Source organism: Malaclemys terrapin, chromosome 19 (assembly GCF_027887155.1).
Source record: "Malaclemys terrapin pileata isolate rMalTer1 chromosome 19, rMalTer1.hap1, whole genome shotgun sequence".
Taxonomy (NCBI): Eukaryota; Metazoa; Chordata; order Testudines; family Emydidae; genus Malaclemys; species Malaclemys terrapin.
In genome coordinates this window covers 3,425,234-3,442,673 of record NC_071523.1, presented here as the reverse complement: position 1 = coordinate 3,442,673, position 17,440 = coordinate 3,425,234, and the positions used below count along the sequence as shown (strand labels likewise).

Sequence of the window (17,440 nt, the reverse complement as noted above, 5' to 3'; positions counted from 1 at the left end):
TCCAGATCACAGCTTCCTATTTAAATGTACTCTTTAAATAATTAACACTACACTGCAGTTCCTCCAACACAGAACAAACCCAGGCACGAGATCCCTCTCTAGTTAGACTGTGCTTACTCGCCATGCTCGGATTTTCTTCATGACACTTCTAATCCCTCATTCCTCAGAAACTTCCTTTCTGCTCAGCCATTTTGCATCCATACCAGCAGAAAGAGCACTCTCACCTTTTAACTGCCCTATTTAGCTGTACTCCACAGCTGTGAAGGAGGAAAAAAATGAGTAGTGAACATAACCATGAAAGATGTGTAGTGGACGATTCTCACCTGTGTAAGTGCAGAACACTCTACATATTTGACAGCCTTCAGGTCCCGGGCCAGTTTTTCAGCAGTCTCTGGAGTTATGGGCTTCTGCTTGTTCTTGGCAAGCTTCTCAATTGTTGAGGGGTCATCTCTGAGATCAATTTGGGTCCCAACAAGCAGGAAAGGGGTTTTTGGACAATGGTGAGTAATTTCAGGTACCCACTAAAGGGGACAAAGAATGTATTGTTACTATTCAAGCTCCTGAGGCAATTTCAAATGACATTGCCTAAAGCATTGCTACAGTTCCAGCTTTGGGAAGAAATGTCTGACAAACCTTTTCTTTCACATTTTCAAATGAAGAGGGAGAGACCACTGAAAAACAAACCAGAAACACATCTGTCTGTGGATAGCTGAGGGGTCGTAATCTGTCATAATCTTCCTGTCCTAGAAAAAAGAAAAACAGCAGCATTGGAAGGGGAACCTTCAGAAGTCTGTCCTAGAGAAAGATTCTTTTTTAGTCAGATTACAAATGTTTATAGGATGTATTGGTGAAGAGTTGCGTATCCAATATGTATTCCAATAAAAAGACATTTTGCTTAACCTTACCCATTAGAGAATACCACCGCCCACTCCCACATAACAGAGCAGAAATCTAGTTATATCAAATATGTTACATGGCACCAAAATCAACAATTTATAGAAAGCATAATCTTCACACCCAGTTCAACACAGCGCATCACCACCATACTCAAAAGGAAATAACTCATTAAAACTACCTTAACTCTGCCCTTGGAGTGATGCAAGCACAACATTTACAAAAAATAATCAGAGAATCCCCATATATAACTAAGTTTCAAATCATAAGTATTTCAAACTCTAGAATACTTTACTCTTGATTGTACAGTTCTGCAAATTCTAGCTACAGCAGAGTCCACACACAAGAAGTGCTTAAAATTTGATAGCAGCATGCTGGAAGCCATCTTTGTTCATTAAAAAGCCTTGTGTCACCAACGCACATTGCTCCCGTGTAAAAAGCCTAAGTAAAAAATGAAGTTACAGAAATGATACAAAAAATGAAGTCAGAGTGGTGAGAAAATGTTTTAATATCAGATGCAGATTACAGAATAAAGGCCTTATCAATTAAAGATAAAAGCGAAGCAGAGATGGAGACTATTTGATAATAGTGTTGTTACAGAAACTACAGATTTAAGGGGGAGTAGTTCGGATTATGAAGGATCCAAATCCTATGACAGCACTACCTTAAATGCCTTAAGAGGACTCAAGGAGGGCCCTGGATGTGATCTAAAGGGATGCCACAAGGCTCTCTTCTTCAAGGCTATGAGATGGTTCCTCCCTCTCTGCAGGGCACAGTTAGATTTTGCCCAACTCAATAGTTTGGTACTTAATCCTAAGTGATCAACATCTCTGCTTTTTCTTTTTAGAAAGACAAGGTGGGTGAGGGAAGATCTTTTATTGGACCAACTTCTGCTGGTGAGAGAGACAGGTTTCCAAGCTACACCGAGCTCTTCCTCAGGACTGAGAAAGGTGCTCAGAGTTTCACAGCTAAATACAAGGTTGAACAGACAGAATATGTTCTAACTACCTACGCTAAACTAAGGGAACATTTAAGGTGAGGTAGCCTGTTAACACCCCTTTAGTCACAGGACAAAAAGGGGGGTTTAATGGGTTACAGATTGCTGTAATAAGCTATAAATCCAGTGTCTTTATTAAAATCATTACTTTTAGTGTCTAGCAAAATTACAAATTTAAGCTCCTAGGCTCGTCTTTTGAAAGTGTTGTGCAGATTTAAAGAAGTGTTTTAAGAAACAGTTAAGTGTTGAAAGGTACTGGATTCACAGATTTAGAAAGCAAAGTCACCTGTTTATCTCTAGATTGCTGCTCTTCTGTGCTTTAACTATTAATGCATCCTCAGCAAATCAGTTCTAATATGGAACTGCCTCTCGTGGCAAAAAAAGTGGTCTCCAAGGCCCATTCAATATTGAATTACTGAGATTTAACAAGGACATCAGTTATACTGGGTTTTGCAACATGGACAAATAACTGCTGTTTGATGTTAACTATTTTCTGTACAACTGACCTAGCTTAGAGTTGAGCTGGTAAACAGCTCCAGTCTCTCTCATTAACTCCTCATAACATGCAGTCAAAGACTTGCTATAAATATTTTACAATTTGTAGAGCATTAATGACATCAACAAACCTTTCCCATAAACTGATCTAAATAAGAGCAGTCCTCATTTTCCTTCAGTGTTTCTAGCAATACAGTAACTTAACTGAAAAGGTCATTAATGTCCCTACTATTTTAATCTGAATCATTGTGTATTTTTGGAACTACTTCTCATTGCTCCCATCTACACTGTTTGTGCTACATAGTTAAGGATTAATCAACAAATCTACTACATACTGTGCTGAAATTGTAGGTTCACAAACAACAGAACTGGGAAGAGTTAGTTGGTCTTTGCTATGTGTGTGTTTTGTTCCTATTTGCTCATTGTCTTTTAGATCGACTAATCTCTTTGGGACAAGCATGGTCTTGGATAGCATCAAGTATCTTCACGCTCATTCACCTCATAATGACATAAAAATGCCCCCACTGGGTCAGACCAATGACTCATCTCGCTCAGTGTCCTGTCTTTCAACAGTGTCCAATGCCAGGCACTTCAGAGGGAATGAACAAAACAGGCCATTGAGTGATCCATCCCCTGTTGTCCACTCCCAGCTTCTGACAATCAATCAGAGGCTTGGGACACCCAGAGGATGGGGTTGCATCCCTGAAGATCTTGGCTAATAGCCATTGATGGACCTATTCTTTTTTGAACCCAGTTATACTTTTGGCCTCCACAACATTGGGTAACAAAATGGAAGATGAAATTCAATCACCCAGTTTAGTGAGATCTCTTTGTAACTCTTCACTGTCTGATTTGGACTTCACCGTCTTGAGTAATTTTGTAACATCTGCAAATTTTGACACCTCAGTATTGACCCTTTTTTCCAGATCAAGAATTCTTTAGGCACTGGAATTACAGGGGCTAACAAAACCCAGAGTTTTAAACAGTTTGAAAGTTGAGCAAGAAGGATGGAATTTTTAGTCACTCCCGTATACAATATCACCGATTGTCCAGTCACCCTAGAGCATTTCAGTGGAGACCATACATAGAAACTGAGGTAAAAAAAAACCACACGTTTTAAAATATAAAGCTTTCTAGCCTTTATGCTCCAGCAAAAAACAGGCAGACACCCATTTCTTTCTTTGAAGGTCACGTTTAATGAATAATTCAAACATTGGGCATGTATCCTGCCGATTTTACTTCTTTATGACAGATAAAGGCAGCACGACAGGTTGATGCCTAAACACAAGCAAATTTTTGACCTTACAAATTCGGGTTCTATCTAGGCCAGAAGACAGGCTACTGGAAAAACTAGTAAAATTACTGTACCACATGGACTCAAGAATGAAAGTTATGCAACGAATAGGAAGGAATTTTAGTCAGGATTTTTAAGAAGTTTTAACGACTCTTATTTAACTTCAATGGCTAACATTTTGAAAAGAACCCTCAATTCAAGATTCAACACTCCCAGCTGTCTAATAAAGGTTTTTGTTCAAATATCTTTCAGTCATCTCAGGGTTTACCTAGACCAAGATGAGTTTTGTTTTTTAAATGTGACAGCTAACATTTTAGAACTCTAATGCAGATAGGACTTTGAAAAATATATTAATTAAAAACACCTTTTTTATCCTAGTTTATGCAAGCCTCCCAGAGCTCCTCCAGAAAAACCAGAGAAGAATGAATTGACATCTCGGGGGTGTTTTAAGATTTAAAAAGGTAGAAAAGAGAATAAAAGCCTATCAGACTCTTTATTCATCATAAGATAAAGAAGGCACAAGCTCAAATTTAAAAAAATACTTACCAAGTCACCTTTAAAAAATTGGAAAGTTGTTATTAACCGCGATAAGTCTGCCACGATGGCTGGCAAGATAGATTGTTGCATACTAGTACAGTTTTCTCTACAAGGAACTCATTGTGCGTAACTAGGACCTAGAATGTACCTAAATGTTACAGAGTTAGTGTAAATACAGAAAAGTTAACACTCTCACCTGCAGTATCAAACAAGCCTAGGGTATATGGCTCCCCACCAATCATCACTGTTACAGCATAGTTATCAAACACCTGGATTGGGAAAAAACAGTACGTCAATAATCTAACCTTTCATTTAAAAAAAGTTAAACCCGTATACATCAAAGAAATCCTTCCAAATATGAACTGAGTATAAATTAATAAAGAGAAGTCTACTGGAGCATGCAGACCTGAAACAGTATCTCAATGGAGTAAGAACTCTGAAACACAATGTAAAGTATCAATATTAACCATTTCACTTGTGATCATTTTAGCAGAATTAAGTTCATGTGTTCCCCCATTACTGCTGGATGTAGTAATAGATATTAGGGCAGGAGTACAACTGGGCAGCTAGTTGCTGACAAAGGAAGTGGGACATTCAAAGCACTCCACTTCCAAACAGAGTCACTGCTGCCCAAAATGGGAAGGAAATATACACCTTTCTTAATACGAGATGCTCCAGTGTCCACCCACCCTGCCCCTACCCACACACCCATCCTTCCCTACCTTTCTGGGCACCAAAATAATTAATTACCTTATTCAGCTGCCAAAAATATCCACCATCTCTCCCAAGTCTACAATGTAATTGCACATTTTCAACTATGAGCTTCTATGACAGTGAAATTTTAAAATTTGGGGAAAGCATCAATTAAGCTATGTCTATTAAGGGTTCAAGCCACATGACAAGGGACTTGATCATTTCTGGCCTCTGGAAAACTATTATTGCCCTGTGAACCTTTGTTCTCATGTTTATCTAATTTCATCCTTGTTGATCCTCCAATACTGACTAGCATTGCTGCAACCATAGCCAGTCTCCTCAGCTGCAGAAAATGTATAGTTTGAACTTTCTTTTCTTGACCACCAGCCTTATGTCAAGAGATTCCTAGCGATTTTCCCATCCCCTCAAGATGGTGTCTATCATAGGAGACATCCTGCTAAAGGTCTGAACTGCATATGAATCCCCCACTTCCTTTGTCAGCAACTATCTGCCCAATTGCACTCCTGCTGTGATATCTGTTACTACATCCTTTCAAAACTTTGGGAAATCTACCATTGAAAGAAAGGAAGGAATGTTTCTTGGGCTACTGTGTGAACAGAAGACGCTGCTATAACCACCACATTTTCTATAAAGGTCCAGGAAATTGTAAGCAGCACCCTCATTACGACAAAGGGGAAGTGGCCCCAGTTTTGGCTTTCTTCTATAATCTGATGAAATCTGAAGTGTTGGCAGGCAAATAATTCCTTCTTTGGGGTCAAGTACTACTCCCAAGTGAATTATGGTATGTGTAGGCATTGGGTGGTCAACAATTAAGCAGTGTGCCACTCAGAGTGAACTCCATAATGGTCTGTATCCTCTAGTAGTTGAAATACCTTATAAGTAGATGAACCAGAAGTGGACAGATAAGTATTCCCCGTACTCAGAGGTTGCTGATCACCACTGTGACTATTATGCATGCTGTCATAAGGCCCAGTGGGTAACACTTGCTACTGGATGTCTCAGTAGACGATAAATCTGTGACCACTTCAAGAATAAACTTTGGGTATGGTTTAACACTTTGTCCTTTCACACAAGAATTACAGGGTAGGTCAGTTATCAGGGCTTGAAATTCATCAAACCTTCTCATAGAAGTGATGGTTATTAAGAATGCTGCCTTGGAGGACAGGCAGGAAAGAGCATTTTCCTAGTGGTTCCATCAGTTTTGTTAGCACTGTTTAAAAGTTCCAAAAAGAGGGACTGGTTCTTTTGCAGTAGTAAAGTGTGTGAGGCTTTTCAGGCATCAAAGTGATGAGATGAAAGAACGCTAACTCCATGCTAGAGCACGATAACCTGATATGGCAGCCAGATTGATTGAAGGATGACAGGAGTACTGCAGCTGAATTAGTGACCTGCCCGTGTTGAAAATTTCTTTCATGTCTTACTGTAATTTTATTTTGGGTGGAATTCCTAGATTGTAGCAAGACTGCTTGAAATTGAAGAGAGTAAGCTAGCTCTGTGGAAGCTTGCTTCCTAGGATACATGCTATCAAGTCTGGAAACTCCAAAATGGAATGGAGAATTTGATCATACCTCTGGAGTATAGGAGATCCTAAAAGAGAGGAAGTTGATAAGAAGTAAGCTCTTTGGGGCCCGGATTGTCTTTTTGTTTGTACAGTGCTTAGCAATAGAGTCCTTGCCTCTAGGCCAGAAATGGGGAATCTTTGTCTGTCTTGAGGCATTCCAGTGCATTTACGTGGCCATGGACTTCTTGGGGGGAGGGATAGCCCAGTGGTTTGAGCATTGGTATGCTAAACCTAGGGTTGTGAGTTCAATCCTTGAAGGGGCCAGTTAGGGATCTGGGGCGACATTCTGTCTGGGGATTGGTCCTGCTTTGAGCAGGGAGTTGGACTAAATGATCTTCTGAGGTCCCTTCCAACCCTGGTATTCTATGATTCTTGTTCATGTAAATGGCTCCTAGCCCAGTTTGGAAGCATCTGTGGAGATAATTGCTAAGGAAGCTAGTGGGTTGAAGAAAGCTTTCATTACATTGTCCCTGGGCTCCTGCCATCTGAGCTGTTGTAGTATGTGAAGAATTGGTGAACAGTCTCTCTAAGGTGTCCATTTTCAGGGTGTGATTTAGGGACACCCAGTGTGGTAGAGGCCTCACGTGTAGGTATTTATAGTCATATGTGAACAGAGACACCAATGTGAGGAAAAACACTGTTCCCTGACATGGTTTCTTTAAGACAGACATGGCTTTTCAGATCTTTCTTCTGGCAGAAAGGCTTCTGACAGAGTTGGGGCCAGAACTGCTCCTCCTTGTAAGATATCCTCCAATATAAAACAAGCATACTTTTTATTTGCAGACCAAGAGTCTGCAACAGAGGATGTCAACCTAGAAATAAGTATGCAAGTGCCTGGCTGAATCATGCTTGAATGAGCCAAAGGGTCAGGTAGGGTAAGATATGTAATTACCATAGCTAAGCACTTTGAACACCTTTGGTGCCATGGATAGCTCAAAGGCCTGCCCTCTGTACCAATAGTACCTTTTCCCCCAACAATTACAGATATTTCCAAAAAAAGAAGAACAGGAGTACTTGTGGCACCTTAGAGACTAACAAATTTATTAGAGCATAAGCTTTCGTGGACTACAGCCCACTTCTTCGGATGCATATAGAGTGGAACATATAATGAGGAGATATATATACACACATACAGAGAGCATAAACAGGTGGGAGTTGTCTTACCAACTCTGAGAGGCCAATTAATTAAGAGAAATTAGAGCTTGGCTGTAGACAATGGATCGTGTGGTGTGTCCTGGATGGAAGCTGGAGGCATGTAGGTAAGTGTAGCGGTCAGTAGGTTTCCGGTATAGGGTGGTATTTATGCAACCATCGCTTATTAGCACAGTAGTGTCCAGGAAATGGACCGCTTGTGTGGATTGATCTAGGCTGAGGTTGATGGTGGGATGGAAATTATTGAAATCATGGTGAAATTCCTCAAGGGCTTCTTTTCCATGGGTCCAGATGATGAAGATGTCATCAATGTAGCGCAAGTAGAGTAGGGGCGTTAGGGGACGAGAGCTAAGGAAGCGTTGTTCTAAGTCAGCCATAAGACACACCACACGATCCATTGTCTACAGCCAAGCTCTAAGATATAACCGCATTTGCTCCAATCCCTCGGATAGAGACAAGCACCTACAAGATCTCTATCAAGCATTCTTAAAACTACAATACCCACCTGCTGAAGTGAAAAAACAGATTGACAGAGCCAGACAAGTACCCAGAAGTCACCTCCTACAAGACAGGCCCAACAAAGAAAATAACAGAACACCACTAGCTGTCACCTTCAGCCCCCAACTAAAACCTCTCCAACGCATCATCAGAGATCTACAACCTATCCTGAAAGATGATCCTTTACTCTCACAGATCTTGGGAGACAGACCTGTCCTCGCTTACAGACAACCCCCCAACCTAAAGCAAATACTCACCAGCAACCACACATCACTGAACAAAACCACTAATCCAGGAACCTATCCTTGTAACAAACCCCGATGCCAACTCTGTCCACATATCTATTCAAGTGACATCATCATAGGACCTAATCACATCAGCCATACCATCAGGGGCTCGTTCACCTGCACATCTACCAATGTGATCTATGCCATCATGTGCCAGCAATGCCCCTCTGCCATGTACATTGGCCAAACCGGACAGTCTCTACGCAAAAGAATTAATGGACACAAATCTGACATCAGGAATCAAAATACTCAAAAACCAGTGGGAGAACACTTTAACCTGTCTGGTCATTCAGTGACAGACCTGCGGGTGGCTATATTACAACAGAAAAACTTCAAAAACAGACTCCAAAGAGAGACTGCAGAGCTAGAATTGATATGCAAACTAGACACAATCAACTCCGGTTTGAATAAGGACTGGGAATGGCTGAGCCATTACAAACGTTGACTATCTCCCCTTGTAAGTACTCTCACACTTCTTATCACACTGTCTGTACTCGGCTAGCTTGATTATCACTTCAAAAGGTTTTTTTTTTTTTTTCCCTCTTAATTGGCCTCTCAGAGTTGGTAAGACAACTCCCACCTGTTTATGCTCTCTGTATGTGTGTATATATATCTCCTCATTATATGTTCCATTCTATATGCATCCGAAGAAGTGGGCTGTAGTCCATGAAAGCTTATGCTCTAATAAATTTGTTAGTCTCTAAGGTGCCACAAGTACTCCTGTTCTTCTTTTTGCGGATACAGACTAACACGGCTGTTACTCTGAAACTTGTCAGATATTTCCAATGCAACTGTCAGATGGCTACGTAGAGCGGGGGTGGGCAAGCTACAAGCCACGTCCAGGCTGTCAGACCTTTTGAGCTGGCCCTCGAGCTCCACTGCCCTCTCCAGCGCTCCCACTCCACCCGCCCAGCACTCCAGCTGGGGAGTGGGGTGGGGAGCTTGCCCCGCTCCAGCTGCCCGGTGCTCCTGTGTGTGAGAATACGCATGTTACTCTGGCTACACAACCCAAACATGCCTCATGCACCATCAGAGAGCCTGGAACATGCAAGTCCAGGTGTCTGCTACTTGTTGACTTAAGTGACTTTCCTAGCACCCAAAGGCGATTTGATTGTGGGCTGCTGAGACCTACGTGGGAGGAGATTCTGAGAGCAGGGGTCTGGTGAATCTCAATGAGTTCCAATGACTGGAAGCTGATGCCCAACGAATCCAGGGTAACATACAATTTGTGTTCAGACAGAAGCACAATTGTGTGGTAAAAATCAACAAGCAGCCCAGTAATGTAATTTTCTAACAGCGTATTGTTCAACAAAATTATTTTAATAGTGTTGATTTTGAAACAAACTTGTGTTGTCCCTGTCTGAACATGAATTGTTAATTTTGTGAACATTCATGGCCCGCCATACAACCTCCATACCCAGATGTGGCCTTCAGGCTAAAAAGTTTGCCCACCCCTGATGTAGAAGCTAGCATTTTGTTTAGATGAAGACCTGCACAGCCAGCTTAGGACAGGGTAGGGATGACTCTTCAAGCTCAGCATCCTGAACTTGAGGGACCTGATGAATCTGCTTCATCTTGGATTCAGAGAGGCCTTCTACCTTCTTTGGTATCAGCAAGCACCCAAGGTAGAATCATACCCCACTACTCCCTCTCCCACAGATACTTCTTGAGGAACTATCTCTATAGCTCCTTTGTTGCAAAGGTATTCTCAGAGGCGGTGAATATCTTGGATTTCTTTGCAGTATTCCCCTTCCTTCTATTGCTGAGCGTGCTCTAGGAAGAGGGGAGTGATGGAAGCTGAGGAGGTGGAATAGAGTGAAAGAGAAAGGGGATCCACCACACTGGTATAGTGACAATGCATCAGTTTCAGATGAAAGCCTTGTCTATACTGGGGTTTTCACTATTGTAGCTACATGAATGGCTCGTGCGGTGCAGAAGTGCAAACCATTACTTGCACCAGTGTAGCTAACAGGGGTAAGCTGAAAGTCTGAGTTCACAGCATACACTAGTGCCTAAAAAACCAAGTGTATGCAAAAAGTGGCAATCCCCGTTCTCCGTCACTCTACTCCAAGAGTAGTCAATAGACAGACCACTGGCCAAATCTGGACTGCCAGACGCCTTTGAATGGACACCAAAATCTTTTTTTACTTATTATAATTGTTGTTTTTCCTCTGGAGTCTGAACCTTCACTAGACCTTCATCAAGAAATTTGGACCTTGACAAAAAATTGACTTTCCCAGCTCTTGTCAGCTTGCTTTACACTTCCTTCTCCTTGAGCACAACCAGCAAAAGAGGATCTCCACTTTTTTTCTTGCTAGAATAATATGACTGACTAAATGAGTCATGTCTAGCCAGTTACTCTCTACTCTTATTGGTATGCTTTTTTTGGGGGGGGGGGGGGTGGGGGGAGGGGTAGAGACTTACTGTCCATCATAACTACAATCATCCCAGATTCTACCTCTGAGGTAAAAAATACCAGTGGGGGTAAGAAAGCATATTTCAGCAATCCCACACAGAACCCTTAGCTGCTTTTAAAGTTTCCTTGCCAGGAATCACAACTGATCATTTAACACTGTTGCAGGCACCACAGCAGAAAATAGCCCTGCAGGCACTCAGTCAAGTTTCTTTTTCAGCTATAAATTCCTTTGAGACATTAAGGCTGGCTGACGACAAATGGATGACTCGTTTTCATTTTAGAAACAATACTGGCTGTTGTATTTCTATATTTTTTTGCCTGTGTTCTTTTATTACTATGAGCATTGGCAAGAAAAATGAAAGTCACTGTCCATTAACAGGAGTCTGAAATAAGCCTCTGTGCATTCACACTATAGGGAGATGGGCCTGTAGAGTTGCAGGCCAATGGAATATTCCAGCAGTAGTGCTTGTTGGGGCTCCTGCAAGCAGACCCTACCCACTTTCAGACTCTGAACATGCTGCATGCAAGGCTAGAAAAGGGGATGTAACATAACAACCAAGGATCCTTCCCCCTGAACCTCAAAGCTCGAGAATAACAGAACTCCAAGGAAGAAGGGAAGATAGGCTTCCGCATGTTCATACTGCCCATCTTGACCACCACCAGCGACTGCTAAGTAACTTTTATTTCTTTAAGGTCACTTACCTTACAATAACTGCTGGGAATTTAGCAAGCAGTGCTACCCTTCCCCAGAAAGGTGGGCTTAGGAGTCCTAGATAAACAAAGACTGAATACTGCTCTCAAACGTGCATAATATCTTGAGGCTTAGTGGAAGGCATAAGGCTTATTAAAAGTATGTATTGAGCTCCACGTAGAAGCCCTATGGATTTCCTACTATGGGAATACATTGTAGTCAAGCCCCTGAAGTTGTCTTAGCCCTAGTGGAATGAGCCATGAGCCCTTCGGGCACAGGAATGCTGGCTATCTTATGACCTCTTTAATACAGACTCTGATCCACTTGGACACGCACTGAGCAGTAATAAATTTCCCTTATCACCATATGCAATGAAGAGACGGTGAATTTTTATGGTAGAAAGCCCTCTTGACATCTGCTGCAAGTAGTTGTGCATGCAAGTACATGTACCCCTAGGGGTATGCAGAGGTCTTCCAAGGGGTACATCAACTCATCTAGATATTTGCCTAGTTTTACAACAGGCTACATAAAAAGCACTAGCAAAGTCAGTACAAACTAAAATTTCATACAGACAATGACTTGTTTAATACAGCTTTATATACATACACCATACTCTGAAATATAAGTACAATAGTTATATTCAATTTATTTTATAATTGTATGGTAAAAATGAGAAAGCAATTTTTCAGTAATAGTTTGCATTTTTACGCCTGATTTTGTAAGCAAGTCGTATAAAATAAATTAAATTAATGGAGATATCTCCATCTCCTGGAACTGGAAGGGACCTTGAAGATAATCGAGTCCAGCCCTCTGCCTTCACTAGCAGGACCAAGTACTGATTTTGCCCCAGATCCCTAAGTGGCCCCCTCAAGGATTGAACTCACAACCCTGGATTTAGCAGGCCAATGCTCAAACCACTGAGCTATCCCTCCCCCCCCCCCCCCCCCCCCACACACACACACACTTTTTTTTTTTTTTAAACAATCCCCCAAAAGGGGTCTGATTTATGTAGCCCCCTGGGTACACAATGGCTCCCCAGGTCTCAACCCTAGTTCAGTCTCTTTCTTGGTAGTCTCAAACAACAGTCTTTAAAAATAGAACACAATCTCTGTCTTCAACCCAGCTTTAGCTGGGCACAGCCTCTCCTCTCAGAGGGTCTGTCAGTCAGCTTCTAGCACCTCCAACCCAGAGCTCAACCTTCTCAGCTGCTGCCTTCCCTCTGCTGACTGAGGGCCCTGCAGGAGCCTTCTGACTACTCCCTGCAACGTCTACCTAAGTAGGGTTACCATACGTCCGTTTTTTCCCGGACATGTCCAGCTTTTCGGCAATTAAACCCCCGTCTGGGGGGAATTGCCAAAAAGCCGAACATGTCCAGGAAAATGCCGACCGGGCACTTCCCCTCCCGCGGCAGCTCTGCTCCTCCCCGACTCTTCGGCTCTGTTTAAGAGCCGAGCGCTACCAGCTTTGTGCAGCTCCCATGCCTCCGGACCCTGCGCCGCTGGAGCCCGGGAGGGGAAGTGCCTGGCTGGGGGCGCAGGGTCCGAAGGCAAGGGGGCTGCCCGAAGCCCAAGCGCTACCAGCTTCACGGTTTGTCAGGCAGCCTCCAGACCCTGCGCCCCCAGCTGGGCGCTTCCCCTCCCGGGCTCCAGCTGCGCTGGGGAAGCGCCAGCCGGGGGCGCAGGGTCTGGGGGCTGCCCGGCAAACCGTGAAGCCGGTAGTGCTCGGGCAGCCCTTTCTGCGTGGCTGGGAGTGGGCGGAGTTAGGGTGGGGAAGGGGCGGAGTTAGGGCGGAGCTGGGAAATGGGCGGGGCCAGGACCCCGTGGAGGGTCTTCTTTTTTTATTTGTTAAGTATGGTAACCCTAACCTAAGTGAGGTGAAATTTGGGGGTACACAAGACAAATCAGAGTCCTGAAAGGGGAATAGTCTGGAAAGGTTGAGAATGACTGGTTTAAGAACCCAAAGCTGGAAGAGATACTAACAGATATAATCATTTTGTTATCTTATATTAATCTTATCAATTTAGGAAAAAATTTGGGATGACTGCAAAGGACCACATTCTCATGGAAAACCATAAAAAGATCAGTCATAAGAACCTTAAGATCACTGACACTTCTTACAGTTGTTACAGCTATAAGGAATGCAGTTTTCAGAGACAAAACAGTGAGCCATCTCCCCTGGGTTCAAAAGTGGACTTAAACCCTGATCTGAGCACAGTGTATCATCTGCAAGAGGGTAGTTTCTCCATCCTCCTCCTGTGGTATAGGTAGAATCACAGAGATTGCCAGCACATCATTCAAGCTTCAAACTCAATCCCTCCAATGTCTGTAATAAGATTCACTCTTGCTAGAAGGTGGAGTTGCAGATCAATGCATATGCATAGGTCCTTGGGCTTTGAGCCTAACCTCCAACAGCTTCAGGTCCACATTGGATGCTAGAGGCCAACCTGGATAGCCCCCAAGTCCAAGATTAAGAAGGTAGGAGTCTTCCTATAGTCCCAGATACGGGAGTGGATCAGAGTAATTTTCTTTTGTGGAAGAGACTGCCCTATTGTTAAGGAGCTCCAGAAAAAATGGTTATTTATCTTACAGTAACTGTTGTTCTTCAAGACGTGTTGTGCACATATACATTCCACTGTAGGTGTGTGCACACTCCGTGCACTCAAGCTGGAGATTTTTGCCAGCAGTACCACCTGGCAGAACATGTGCTCCTTCTCTTAGGCAATGGCATAGAAGAGGCGCAGTCGCCGTCTCCTTCTCCATTCCTTCCTCAGTTAGGACTAGCGGGGAAGGTGGGAGGGTCATGGAGTGTATATGTTCTTCGAGATGTGTTGTGCACAAGTTACTGTAAGATAAGTAACTTTTTTCTGAGTGATTGTGCACATATACATTCCACTGTAGGTGACTCAACAACAGTTCCCTTTCAGGTGGAATGACTTGAGATCTAAACAGACTGTAGCACCAATTTGCCAAAGCCGGCGCCATCATGAGAGGCTTGCATGATGGCATAATGTGTAGAAAAGCTATGACCATGTTGGTGCCTTCCATCTTTCAACAAAGGTTACAAAGTGTCTTGGAGAAGATCTGAAGCAGTGGTTCTCAAACTTTTGTACTGGTGACCCTTTTCACACCGCAAGCCTCTGAATGCGACGCCCCTTATAAAAAAAACACTTTTTAATATAATTAAACACCATTATAAATGCTGGGGGCAAAGCAGGGTTTGGGGTGGAGGCAGACAGCTTGTGACGCCCCATGTAATAACCTCGAGACCCCTTAAGGGATCACGACCCCCAGTTTGAGAACCTCTTATCTAAAGAATCTAGTACACTCCAAATAAAATGCCAGAGCTCTATGAACATCCAATGGAGAGTTTCCTCGGCCTGAGAGGAATAGGATTTCGTGAAAAAAACTGAAAGGTTAATGGTTTGATTTAGATGGAAGGCTGACCTCCCTCAGGCATAAACTTAGGATGTGTATTAAGGAACACCTTGTCCTTAATAAAGACTGTAAAAGGAAGGTCAGCAAGAAGAGCTTTAAGTTCTGAAACCCTCCTCATGGAAGTGATTGCCACTAAATATGTGATCTTCATAAACAACACAGACAGTGAAGTTGTCATCATAGGCTCAAAGGGGGACCCACGAATCTAGAGAACTACATTTAAATCTCAGACACAGGAGGGTAAGTATTTAACTAGGCCTTTGAAAATCTCAACACAAGAGGATCAGAGAAGATGGAAAATCCATCTATTGGCAGATATGCTGAAATAGAACCCAGGTGAACTCTCAAAGAACTATCTGAGAGGCCTGAGGATTTCAAATGTAGGAGATACTGCAGTTATGCACGAACTGGACTGTGACGTGGCAATATTTTGTGGGACTGTGCCCAAAGGGGAAAATCTCTTCCACTTTGATTTGTGTGGGGTTCTAGCGGACCTTTCTACTACTCACCAAGATGGTCTGGACCTATCGGGATCACAGTTTCTCTTGCATATTCAACTAGAGATTATCCATGCAGTAAGGTAAGTGCAGAGATTCACCCTAGTTCTAAGCAGAAGATCTGCCACTAGTGGTGAAGTTCTCAGTGAACAGATGGAGAGGCAACGTAGATCCGTGAACCAACAATGTCTTGGCCATGCTCGTGAAATGATGATCAACAATACTTTGTCCTGTTTCAGCTTCCTGAGAATTCTGGGAATGAGAGGAACTGGAGGGAATGCATATAGGAGCAGATTGGACCAGGGAAGAAGAAATGCATCTATGATGGAACAAAGGCCTAGGAGCTGCAGGCAGGTATACACTGTTATAGGGCCATTGGAAAGGCTGCTATAGTTCTATACCTTTACACTGGGAGAGAAGCCATGACTATTGAGGTATGCCCCTCTTAAAGATATACATTGAGTGGGTTGCACTTGAGACCTCTCCAAATTTAGTTTCAGATGTAGACAAATGACGACTTAATGACAGGCATCTGATAACTCTGATGTTGAATCTGGTCTCTTGATGCTGCCCACATCAGCCAATTGTCCAGGTAAATGAAAGTTTGAATGCCTAAATGACAGATGTGCTGCTAACACTGACATACACATGGTGAAGACCCTTAAAGCTTATGACAAACTGAAAGGGAGCACTATGTACTAGTAGTGGTTGGTGCCTACCACAAATTGAAGGTAATTAATGTGGGAGGGACGTATCACAATGTGGAAGTATACATCTTGTAAAATCGAGGACAGCTACCAATCTCCAGGGAAGAAGCGAGGGTGACCATCCTGAACTTGATCTTTCTGATGAATCTGTTCAGCTTTCTTAAGCCTAGAATAGGATGGAAGCCCCCAGATTTCTTCGAAACCAGAAAGTATGGGGAATAGAAGCCTTTCCCTTCATGTTGGTAAGGAACTTCTTCTATTGCTCCCAATTCCAGAAAAGACCACAGCACTTGAAGTAACAGTCTCATGAGAGGGGCCCTGAAGAGGGACGAGGAACGTGGATTGCTAAAAGGAACTGGATAACATATCCCTCCTTAACCATGACCCACTTGTCTGATGTAATGTTTTCCCAAGCACGGTAAAAAAAGGATAGACGTGACTCAAAAGGAGATATTGTTGATATACTGTCTTCAAACAAAATGTCAAAATGACTGTTTTGAAGATGTCTGATGAGAAGGGCCCACTACATTAAAGACAGCTGTTGACGTCTAGGAGATCTTGGTCTCTTCTTAGGGGGATATTGAGGTCTGTATTGGAGAGAGGGTCTAGTGCAGCAGTTCTCAAACAGTGGGTCAGGACCCCAAAGTGGATCGCAATCCCATTTTAATGGGGTCACCAAGGGTGGCATTAGACTTGCTGAGGCCTGGGGCTGAATCCCAAGCCCCACTGCCCAAGGCCAGGGCCAAAGACCAAGAACTTCAGCCCTGAGTGGCAGGGGCTCAGGTTACAGACCCCACCCTGGGGCTGTCAGGGCTGAAGTCCTTGGGTTTCGGTTTTGCACTCCCCCTCCCCCCCCCCACACACACAGAGCTCAGGTTTTGGCTTTGGGCCCCCCATCTGTGGCCTTCTCCTGTTTCTCTCTCTTGTGCCCACCTGACCAGGATAACAGCCTTGCATGTGACACATTGTTTAGAACCAGGGATTTCTTCATAGTAAATCTTCCAGGTAGTAATAAAAAGTATATATAACTATACTATTCTACACTATATAGGCTAAACTACACTTATTGAATCACTATAACAACTTTATAGAGAGTTTTCTAAAGCTGGTTGACCAAAACTAAGGCTACATGGAGCTCCAGCTCTTGCCACAAGCAGTGAGAAGAAAGTCAGAGGAAGGCGGTGAACATGCCCCTTTTATGCCCTTGCCTGAGACCACAAGGAGTGCAGGGGCACATGCGCTGACTAGTGGTACTGCTGGCAAAAG

General features: G+C 43.2%; 1 protein-coding gene across 2 annotated transcripts in view; it reads right to left on the bottom strand.

The window, feature by feature from the left end:
• Positions 1-17,440, bottom strand: part of CDC42 (cell division cycle 42) — a 42,237-nt gene that overhangs the window by 8,914 nt on the left and 15,883 nt on the right. For both annotated transcript variants that reach the window (XM_054009019.1, XM_054009020.1), the window contains exons 3-5: positions 4,414-4,486; positions 634-743; positions 324-521 (exon numbers count right to left, since the gene is read on the bottom strand). In XM_054009019.1, the coding sequence (XP_053864994.1) occupies positions 324-521; positions 634-743; positions 4,414-4,486 (381 nt within the window). The remainder of the gene's footprint in view (positions 1-323; positions 522-633; positions 744-4,413; positions 4,487-17,440) is intronic.